At 38.3% G+C, this 12,137-nt stretch overlaps 1 protein-coding gene across 1 annotated transcript in view; it reads right to left on the reverse strand.

Moving 5' to 3' along the window:
- Positions 1-12,137, reverse strand: part of LOC133519804 (putative uncharacterized protein DDB_G0282133) — a 198,217-nt gene that overhangs the window by 28,342 nt on the left and 157,738 nt on the right. Inside the window, exons 5-6 of the mRNA XM_061853915.1 lie at positions 7,831-7,991; positions 2,751-2,935 (exon numbers count right to left, since the gene is read on the reverse strand). Of these exons, the coding sequence (XP_061709899.1) occupies positions 2,751-2,935; positions 7,831-7,991 (346 nt within the window). The remainder of the gene's footprint in view (positions 1-2,750; positions 2,936-7,830; positions 7,992-12,137) is intronic.

The following is a 12,137-nucleotide window of genomic DNA, read 5'->3' on the forward strand; positions in this document are numbered from 1 at the left end:
TGAACTCGATACCCTATAATATAATTATAATTTTATGAACAGTCAGTAGGTAATGTCAGGCACCTAGCCACATTAGAACATAATACTTGGTCAAACTGGCATAATACCTACGTATTATTGTATTAGCTTTCAAAGGATCATAGTCGATTTTTCAAAAGAAATGAAACGCGCCGACGTCGTTGAAGATGTCGATTGTTCTTCACATTAGGGTATTCTCGTAGGTACTAGACAAATTAGTTTATTTCTTAGAACTGTCAAAACGATTTGGCAATATGGAATTTATATGAAAACTGCTATAGTGACGTCACGGTCAAATCAGGTACTGTTTCTATCCGATTTATTAAATTGAAATTGTGTCAAAGTATACATGCTATGCTATGGTTTTCTAATAATTATGTGGTGTTTTTTTCGTGCATGGTATGAAATTATTTATTTTAAATACAGGAAAAATCCCTATTATGCTATTTGTTCAGGTACTTTATACCTGCGTAAGGAGTAAGAATACATGGTATGTGCCTAAGTATCTCTTTCTTATGAAGTAGCTAATGTTCTAAGTAATATAATTACGAGTAATATACTCTGTTGCTTGCTGTTATACTTCTGTTGCTTCTTTCTTGAATATAATTATTGTTATTATCAAACCCGTTGAACTTAAGGTTATATGATTTGAATAAGAACCAAGTTCACAAGTTTACTCGCGATCGTTGGCCCCGTGCGTAATCGGTCAAATATAGAAGTTTATTGATTGAAATGCCGTTGTCAGAACATTTCACCATCTGTACCGTTGCAACTGTTCCCTCAATAAATTGGCAATGTCACGTCCTTTGCGACTGTCGTGACCTTTTTCAGGTCACTTTTTATGGTCGACAAAAAATGTTTTATTTTGAACCTTCTGCATAGAGCCTAAGACGTTTTATGATAACAATCTCCGATTGATAGCCATATCGTTGTGACAATTTATTCAGAATCCCGAGAAGGAAATCATAATGCGGACTATTTCGTACTGTTGACCGAGTTTTCTAACAAATAAATTAACTGTTCATTATCGCTGGATATAAGTGTCTTTTTTTGTTATTACAAAAGTGCTCTCCCTGCTCTAATTCTTGTCTTGGAACTTGGGCAACTTGGCACATGTCTCGGCAAAGAGAACAAGAAGTAGAATATCTTGAATTAATGATGTTTTGAACAAGCACCAGCTCGGGGGACTCAATCATGTATACTGCGCACTTACAGGGTATTAGATACTTATTTAAAGGGTGTAAAAAACTTACACGTAAAATAAAATGTATGTATATCCGGTTCATACGTAATACCTTAACTTTTAATTTTAACCTTTTTGTAATGTTTACAAAAGGTTTTATATAGTTTTAATAACTATATAAATCTATACAATATCAATCTAGCGACAGGTAATTTGTAAATATATGCCAGTAAGTATATATTTTTAACATTAGAGATTGTTAATTAAATAAAATCACAACTAATTAAAAAACTTCCTTTCGGGTGTAATATTATTATACTAGGTTCCATGGAGGAGATACTCGACTATCTCTACCTTTTGAAGAGTTAACTCGAACGCAAACTGAGGCAAACTAAACACGGATAAACGGCGTTCAATTTCCATTTCGGTAAGCTTGCGAGTAAACGTCGATCGTTTCCTAAAAGTGAGTTAGCTGGTAAATTGCTCTGAGTCCACTGAATTCTGTAGCCTACAATCAGGGCACTGCAGGCGCCCTACATTCCGTTTGTTTCCAGCGTCAACGGGATCCCATTATCTGCATGCCACGCTTTCCGTCTTTTACTACGTTGTATATAATTGTGGCTGAAAACTTTTTTTAAAAATAGGTAGTTATATGTATTAAGCTTGACATCTGCACGTGCATTACTCGTTAAAGTTGTCATAATACTATTATTAATATTAGGTAGGTAAGGTATACGACACCGATTTCAATCGACAAAAATAATTGTGTATAAACCGAAAACTATAGGTACAGCGTTTGTGTAGCGCCACCGGCAAGCCCTTCGCGTCTAGCATATCTTGGCACGTCTCGCGTCTTCTTACATCAAACGCTTCTTGACAAATAGAGTCACGCCAATGGTGGCTTTGGCATGTTAGACGTGCTGGCCGTACCTATATGCTGGTGAACAGCAGTCGCGGTACTCAGCCCCGCAAATGACGTCAGCGAGGTTCGTCTGCACACGCATGGCGCTATCGCGGACAGTGGTGATGTCACCGTAGAGCTGGTGCAGCGCCTCCTGGTCGGACATGAGCAGCGTCCGCTGATACGGCAGCAGTGTACTTATATACTCACCCCAGCAAATGACGTCAGCGAGGTTGGTCTGCACGCACTGATACGTGATGGTACCCGTCGCGGATAGTAGTGATCTCGCCGTAGAGCTGGTGCAGCACTTGGTCAGACATAAACAGCGTCCGCGGGGACGGCAGTAGTGTACTTCCCCGCACATGATGTCAGCGAGGTTGGTTTACACGCAGTGGTGCGTGATGGCGCCATCGCGGACGATGGTGATCTCGCCGTAGAGCTGGTGCAGCACTTGGTCAGTCATTAGCAGCGTCCACGGGGGAGGCAGTAGTGTACTTAGCCCCGCACATGATGTCAGCGAGGTTGGTCTACACGTAGTGGTGCGTGATGGCGCCGTCGTGGACGGTGGTAATTTCGTCGTAGAGCTCGAGCAGTGCTTCCTGATTGGACATGAGCCAGAGACCGCGGATACGGCAGCAGTGTACTCACCCCCGCAGATGACGTCAGCGAGGTTGGTCTGCACGCACTGGTGAGTGATGGCGCCGTCGCGGACGGTGGTGATCTCGCCGTAGAGCTGGTGCAACGCCTCTTGGTCGGACATGAGTAGCGTCCGTGGGGAAGGGCAGTCGTCGTCGTGGTGGCGGGATGATGAACGTGACCGGGAGCGGCGGCGTCTGTAACAAGAGATAAGATTTTGTTAAACATACCGGTACACTACTGGATTATGACATTCTTTTGTCAAAAAGCACCAGGTCAGTATCTTCACTTAATGCAAAGTATATTTATTTATCTTCTTCCTCGCGCTGTCCCGGCATTTTGCCTCGGCTCATGGGAGCCTGGGGTCCGCATGACAACTAATCCCAAGATTTGGCGTAGGCACTAGTTTTTACGAAAGCGACTGCCATCTGACCTTCCAACCCAGAGGGTAAAAACTAGGCCTTGTTGGGATTAGTCCGGTTTCCTCACGATGTTTTCCTTCACTGAAAAGCGACTGGTAAATATCAAATGATATTTCGTACATAAGTTCCGAAAAACTCATTGGTACGAGCCGGGATTTGAACCCGCGACCTCCGGATTGCAAGTCTCACGCTCTTACAGCTAGGCCACCAGCAGTTTATTTATACAAGTGTATTTTCAACCCTTAGCTGTACCCTCTGCGAGGTGTAACATTTAGACCATACCGATTATGTACTGGTGAAACCTTCTCAAAATCGTAAAAGAGATTAACTGCTTCATATCATAATATTTCGCCTGAACAGATGTTTACTGGCGACTCAGCATATTTTTTTTACAAAAAGCAAATGTTATTTCAAATTATGCAAATGCTGACCCCATTGTACGCTTGCCCCTTGCACTTAAACTTTTGCAATGAACAATCAAGAAGCCAAAACTTAATTATACTGGTATACGGTCGTCGCCGAAGATTTATTATGTAGGTGCAGTTGGTCTTATCACAAAGGAGTAAAGTGCATAATTCCAAAAACAAGCTTAATGTTTACCGTAGGTATTACGTCGAAATACTATAATCTTACAACGCGTTTGCTTAATCGATTTACGTCTTCAGTAATTACTTTCATACCTCTTAATCCAAGTTCACGTCAAAAATCAATGAAGCCTTGACTTTAGATAAGTTTTTCAAATTTCATTCTTATTTCTTCAATATTAAGGCTCAATAAGTTATGAGATGTACATTTTGCAAGTCAGTATAGATTGACGAGTCCGCTCAGACCGCTTTAGATCGCAGTATCTCCTATCACATGGCGATGGCGTTCGAATTAGCGTTTTTTATTTACAAACTTTTATTAAACGTAATAAAAGTAGTCGGACCGCAGGACTCATGATATATGTTATCGCAGCGATAACTACTTCGCAGTGGAAAAAAGATTTTAGTTAATTTCTAGTTACAAATTAGTAGTATACGTTATAAATATAATTGTTACCACACTTAAGTCATTGTTTCCACCTCCATACATTTTATAATCTTAAAACGCAAAAACGCACAATATTGTGCATTAAGATGGTAGCTGTGACAATACTTATATCTGTAATCGTGCCAGGCTCGTCTAAAGAAAGTATTTCTGGCCAAATTAGAACTACAAGAATTCATTTGGAATGTGTAGGGATGTTAAAAATATTTATGATAAGTAGTTGATAAATTTATCAAGGTTTTAAAATTACAGACGCATACCCATAATCGTCATTATTATAGTGTCAGTTTGACAAGAACTAGGAAACGCTCATGACATTTGAGCGTCATCATTATAATCGCATTTTAACAAAGTATTAAATGACACCCATAGGTTTTTACCATGGTAAAACAGTTCCGTGATCTTTTTTTGTCCGTTCCGCTTGTCAGTATCAATCAATGGTGTTTACTAAAACATAATTAGATAATGAATTTGGATTTCGTTTTTTTTATAATTTAATAATTTTCTGTCAGATGATCTTCAGTTGTAATGATTTCATTAAATACATAACTCGTAGCTGGAGACGAAGTAGGCTATTATATTTGACTTCTGCTTTGCAACTGATGGATAATTGAATGTACTTATACCAAACTAATAAACTCAACTATTAGGTATATTTCTCGGAAACATTTATTTGTAAACATTTTAAAAAAGCTCGGCACTTAAGCACATTAAAGCTCTAATAGAAAACATTGCATCACTTTATTCGCAACAAAGATATTGCAAATTATAACGCCCTTGGCTGCTAATCCAGTCTCCATGTTAATGATAAATGAATCTGCAGATAAAAGATTATTATTAATCCATTCGGTCATTTCGAAATCGTTCACTCCTACAGCACAGTAGTTAGTGAATGGAAGAAAAATAACTTTTCGAAATATTGGAAGGACAAACGTAAATCAAGTTAGATTTCTACGTACACACAACTTAACCACTCACATGATTCCAGCAACTACGGTTTCAACATTTCGCACCTCTAAAATGATCGTCGCAACTCGAGTTGCGAACGGAGTGTATGCGGTTTTTTATTTCTTATCTGTGAAGGGCTGCACAGATATGGTGTAAACAATTATTAAAACACAGAATACCAACGTGACAATATTTAAAAAATGTTTCAACCACATAGACATAACCACAGTATTTTTTATCTATGTCACTTTGCAAGTTGTTCGGAAAAGTGCGTGTGTTAAAAGTTGCTGCGTGTTTAAAAATGCCGTAAGTATTCAAATTTACATATTTCTGTTAGTATTATATATTAAATTACTCCGCGTTTATTGGTCTATTAGATTAAAACTATATTTTAGACCTACTTAATATTGATGACCATAAAATCTCACTTCAAACCAATAACTCTGTAGATTTTTGGCGTGTTTCCTATTTTAATGCCCTAGATTTCTATGATTACCAAATATATCTTGAGCAACCTATAGTCATTAAATAGTTCGATTATTAAATTACATTAATAAACAATAAAATGCATTAAATCACTGTGTATTATCCAGGATTAGCGAACAAACCATGTGACGGAAAATTGTAAGTACAAACACAGCAACTCTGGTTGCTTAAAGCATTTCTGTACATCGTAAGGCATGTGGTACACTAGACGTTGCATACGCGTTTTGGGGTGTTTGTTACTACTTACTTATAATTTCTATTTACTAATATTTCTTTGCTATATTGCCCGGATCCTGGGGTAGCTTGCAGTTTTTCGTCTGGCAGTGAATGTGTTAAAAGTTCCTATTTCTGTTGAACATCTGCACCGCGCGACTGTTGTGTCTCCGACCTAAATAGGTAGCCATCTTTGTTTTTGACATGGCGCAGGTCAGTTTGTTTGTTTATTTACGTTTGTAATCAGTATAATTTCATGTGTTAATAGTTACTATTTGCTTATTGTGCTTAATTTGTTGTAAAGTGTATGTTATGGTGTATATATTATACGTGTTAGTGTAGTTATAAGTTAGTTCGGTTGTTGGTGATCGGCCGTTTTAAAAACACCAAAGTTTAGTAGGTATGTAAATACTCTTTTGTTATTTTAAGTTATAAAGCAACTATCATTGTGATAATTACATAAATTATGTATTTTATTTCAAGGTAATTAGTGTCTTAAACGGTTTTTACTATATTTTTGTACTTCAGTGTCTAAATTAGCCACAAAAAAATCACGAACATAGCACATAGTTACACGCCAGGTGGAGCAATTCGAAAGTTCCTTATCAAAATTTGAATCAGTTTTACTCTGCAATTTTATAGGTGAGCTATCAAGGTTTTTAGTATCATAAAAAAGCTTATTAAGCCTTCTTTAAATTGAATACAAAAAAAAGATATGTTATCGATTTAGATTTTTTATTAAAAATAGTTTTCTACTATAACTCGGAAATTATTCCTTTGGGTAAACTTCGTGAATTTTTAATAATTATTTTTATTATAACAGCAAATAGCTAAAGTAAGAAAATGAATTTCTTTGTTTCTTTACCATTATAAAACCGAAAGAATTATTCCAAATGCTTAAGCAGAAGCAAAGTTATCGATTTTTGAAGATATCACGACACTGTGCCGTCGTATCTGCGAAATGGCAGAGCAATTCAGGGCACCTTTCGTTAAAATCGGAATCATGTGAGTGGATAATACGCCTACGGGTCTCGCTAAGTGCGTACTGTCTAAGTTCTTAAATAGGGTTAACTAGATACATCACTTATTTGAGGTTGGAAATTACTTATATTATTACCACTATACCTATGCACAGCTTAACAAAAAAGATATAGACTATATTTAAGACGGTTTCTATTGCATAAATTAATGTACGATTCCCGCCGACCGGCTGGAGTCGGGCCGCGCCGGAGCGCATTTCACAATGTTCTATACATTTATGTATGACAGACGCGGTGGAATCCGTCCGGTGCCGACCGTGTCCGCGAGGAGTTGCCAGCTTGCGGCCGTACAAATGACAAATACGCTCCAACGCCGCCCGGTCAGTGGGAATCGTACGAGTATCAACTGTATAAGGTACTTGTGTGGTGACAACTAAAAGCACAAGCGATAAACGATACCTACCTAATCATGTTTTTCTAAAAATACATGCAAGCGCTGCGCTGTTCAGACGAATTCGTGGCTGTTAGTCATTCATTTGTATGCATCAGTGCAACTTCGTCTGACAGCTAAGCCGGCTATTTTATAAATGGCGCGCAATGTCAAGTTTGGCGCCGAAATTGGCGCGTTTACTCATCGAGAGGCAGGGTGCGTTCCACTTTGCGCAATTGAACGTCTAGAAATGGTGAAGTGAGTCATACACCGAGAGATTTAATAAATATTTTAACGATTCAACTTGTTTAAAAGGGTTCGAGCGTGTTGATTGCTGTGAAATTTTAATGCATGAAATTTCAAGAGGACAATTAAATTATATTTATGGTACCGCTTTAAAAGTTTCGAAGGTATTGTTCTGTCAGATTTTACGTTAATGGCTCGTAGTATAAAAATGTTACCACAATGAAGTGTTAAGTTAGGTTCGCTACGTCAATAAATTTAGCTATTTAAAGAGTTTATGACACGCGATTTTTCTCTAAAATACATATACACAATACAGTTACAAAAAAAAATGTACTCACTCAGGTGTGACGATGAAGAAGCCCCTCGAGGTTTGGTAGATTTTCCTGTCCTGCATGAGTTGCGCGAGAGTGTCGTACACCATCTCCTGCGACGGCGTCTGCATTAGCGGGAATTTCGACGATAGCGACGTTCGTATGCTCTCCAGCGTCGCTGACTGGCCCTGTGGAGAATGCAGAGTTAATCTTTGCGTACAAACTTGCTTGCTTTCTTAGATACAGATTTTTCTATTTTTATGTCAAAAAAATTGGTCAGGAGTCAGGGGGCCTACCGCGAAAACCGAAATTCTCAAATTGCGGGGATCTTTCTCTTTTACTCTTAGTAAGACGTCATTAGAGTGACAGAGAAAAATGCCCGCAATTGACGAATTTCGATTTTCCCGGTAGCCGCCCAGGTGTGTGAAAACTAACGGGGTACGTATGTACGTCTGCAAGCTCCAAAGAATTGAAGAGAGCCCGTAATTGATGCCATCCACACCTATGCGTTCGGTGCAAGACTTGGCGCAAACCATCCCACGTTTAAACTCCTAAACAGAGCTACCGCGCGGAACTGCCGATTGCACTTTCAATGTGGTATGCCCAAAGCGAAGAGATAATATTATTCGGTTCTTTTTTCAGAAATATCAATTGAGATATATAGGTGATTATGCCATCGAGTTTAAATATTTATTTTCACGCAATCGCATATACGTTTTCAAGTTAATAAAATATGCATGAATAATCAATAATATTATCATCCATCAAGATCATCTGACATAAAGCAGGATGCGCCGTACTGAGCTGACACGACCTTCAATTGATACAATGTGACATAATGGCAATGAAGAATTTGAATTTGACGATAAGATCTCGCTTATAAATATGTTTTGGAACTTGTCTACTGTATCTTTGTCATTGACGTTCACACTCACACAGGTCACTATAGTAATGTCGACCTTATAACCGACTCATATACATATGTTGGAATATTTGGCAAGGGTATTGGTGTACGTAGTGTATGAGTTAGACATTTAGTCCATATGCAAGTAGGTATGGTGAGTGGCGGATTTGCAGTCTTGGCTGACCTATGTCTCCTAGGTCTCAGGCCCTGTAGTAACTACTATACTAGCCGCCCCTTTCTCTGGCGCCTTGCTGCCGCCCCAAGTGTCTTGCCGCCCTAGGCCCGGGCCTACTGAGCCTTAGGCCAAATCCGCCACTGTAGGTAAGTAGTTATGTTCTAGACACGCGGCAGCGTGTCCAGCCAAGTTCAAGGAAAAAGGAACTCGCGACGCCGTGTGTAATATTACACGAACTATTTCTAGCTACTTTTGACCCTTTCACAACTTGAAACCAATTAAGCGCAACTAGCCAAGTGAAATCCTTTATAATTTCAGGATTTTCTACACAGCACAGAAATTGGCACCCATATAGATCTCAATTCTTTTGTTGGCGAGTCAACACCGACACATATTTGTATCGACAGGTATTTGGAGTCGACCTCCATACCCTCGACTATACCATCATAATATCAGTATTATTAGCCATTTATATAGTATACCTATATAGTAGTAATAAAATAATTTGTTATGTTTATAAAGTTTATCCGTTTCATACAGTGTTGTCTTGTTAAACACAGTTCAATATATTTTAACTTACATGCTTGGTATACCTGTTAGTGTAAGTTAGTTAAAAAATAAACAACAATAAACATATTTTTATTATTGAACTTGGCTCTCATTTCACATTTATGTTTTTGTTGGGATTACAATGTTTTTCATATTGCTTGTGTTATATGTGTACGGTGACGGTAGTACGGTAGTTGTAATCTCCAATTTTATAACCTTAAAATGCAAACTTGTATTGAGATGAAAACTGTCACCGTACTCAATATATGTGAAAATTACAACTGCATAGTTTTGTTTGGAACTTGTAAGAAAGATGTCTAGTTCATCGTACTCATACCAAGACTAATCACTTGGCACTATTAAACAGTCTGATTATGAATATGTAGCGCATTTATTCAAATACGAATGCATGACAGCACTGTCAACTGAAATCTAACTTCACGCAATGAAATCTTCGCTCGTGCGGCGTAGTTTATAAATATTTTGACCTTTAGATTTGTATCTAATAGGATCTATATGTGGAATTAAAACGAAGCCTTAAATGTAGATGCCATACTGGTTTTATTTGCGGATTGCGGTTAGAACAAGGTTAATCTGCATTCTTTAGTAAACAGGTTAGTGGAAAAAAAGACATAGAATGAATTCAAGCGTATATTAATTATATTCAAGGTTTCAGATTATTTAGATTTCAGATCGACAAGAAATAAAGAAAGCTTTCCCACAATGTCCTGTACTCGCTTAGCTTTTGCGGGATCTACTCTACATGACAAAGTTTTTATTTAGGATCACTAACAGACAATAGGTACATCATGAAAAAATTATTTGTAGCTTTTTTTTTTAATACTACGTCGGTGGCAAACAAGCATACGGCCTGCCTGATGGTAAGCAGTCTCCGTAGCCTATGTACACCTGCAACTCCAGAGGAGTTACATGCGCGTTGCCGACCCTAACCCCACCCCCCTCGTTGAGCTCTGGCAACCTTACTCACCGGCAGGAACACAACACTATGAGTAGGGTCAAGTGTTATTTGGCTGCGGTTTTCTGTAAGGTGAAGGTACTTCCCCAGTTGGGCTCTGCTCTAGATCTGGAATGACATCTGCTGTGCTGTGCCCTACCACACAAGGCGAGATGACATTCACATTGCCCATACCTCTCTTTTGGACGTAGTTTAAGGACATACCCGGGTCCAAAAAAGCTTACATTACATTAAGGGTAGATGTTTGTGTAATTATATAGGTAATGACAGCTTATTACGTTTGTATTGTTTATTGTATTGTTTCGGTCCATAACGAAGAGCTTTAACGGCAGAACGCGTTCTCTCTCGTCCCGATCCCCTCGTTCTCCCGTTGAAGCTACATGCTACCGAACAATCTTCGCTTAAAATACGTGGGTCATCCGTCTTTATTGATATTAAATACATATATGTATTTAATATCAATAGTAGCGTATGAAACAACGCATGAAAATTATATGCCACCCTCAATTAGGTACTTTTCCAACAGCTCGCGTTCGATCTGCAGCAGTTTAATTGTTCTAAATATAGAGAAATAAAATGTCTTGTTAAGCTACCGGAGAATGGTAGATATTTTGGACACATTGTTTGATACGCGTATTTTGATGCTGACTGTACATGCTTGTACACAATTAAGGTGAAGTAGGTTTAGAGTGTATTAAACGCTCAGTTCAGGCGCAGAAATTGAAGCCCGAGCGGGTACCGCCTTAATTAAATTAAACTAATTATTCTATGAAATGCGCAACCTCATAACAAATTTGGCACCTTAGATAACTCGTTTATTCAAATTATGTTTTGCGGCCATACAAATTTCACCACATCATTTGACACGACAAGTGCTGCCATTGAGATGGTATTACGATATCCACGCCTTTGATGATATCACCCGAATGGTTGTGTGACATGTCATGTTCACTGGTCTCCGAGCAGACAATCCTTTTGATCTGCATTCTCGATGAAACAAAGTCTATGAGACTATGGTTATGGTAATCGTATAGGACATTTTTCTACCGAGGGTGCTGTGCTATTCTCGAGCTAGTTTGGCAACAACCGACCTTCAGGACCAGGAATCCGGTCCACATTGCGATTGCGCGAGCGCATATTTATGCGCGTTTCATATTGTTCAGGCATTTCGGCTGAGATTACGTATCTATTTACTATTATTGCCTTCTCATTGATGCGATTAGGATATGAAGAGGTTTATTATGGAGATTTTAATGCTCATATTTGTGAATGCGTGGATGTAATTCAATAGTTAAGGAATGAAGACGATTACTAGTTTGGTATTGTATTAGTATTTATTGATCTAACAGGACTTACGTAAAATATCAATAAATATTACCTTTAGTGTTAAATTATGAGAAATGTAGACATATTATATTCGTATGTGGCACTCTCTCGTTAAGTTTCTTACGTAGATAATCTAACGCAACTGAAGTACTCATTCAGTAGGTATTCAATGTTGCAGTTCGTACATTGGCTCTTAAAATAATATTAAGAAGGATCTTACGAGCCAGGGAAATTAGAAGGGAAAAGAAGATATTGAGCGCCGCGTAAAACTTGCGAGGGAAGATATGGCGCGGGCTATCGCGCGGGTTTTTACGTTTTACCTCAATAACACTGAAAATATACTTTCTAGTTATTTTATACTTAAATTATACTGCTGTAGTACGCAGGATAACTATATATAATTA

The sequence above is a fragment of the Cydia pomonella genome, chromosome 7 (assembly GCF_033807575.1).
Source record: "Cydia pomonella isolate Wapato2018A chromosome 7, ilCydPomo1, whole genome shotgun sequence".
NCBI classification, from domain to species: Eukaryota; Metazoa; Arthropoda; class Insecta; order Lepidoptera; family Tortricidae; genus Cydia; species Cydia pomonella.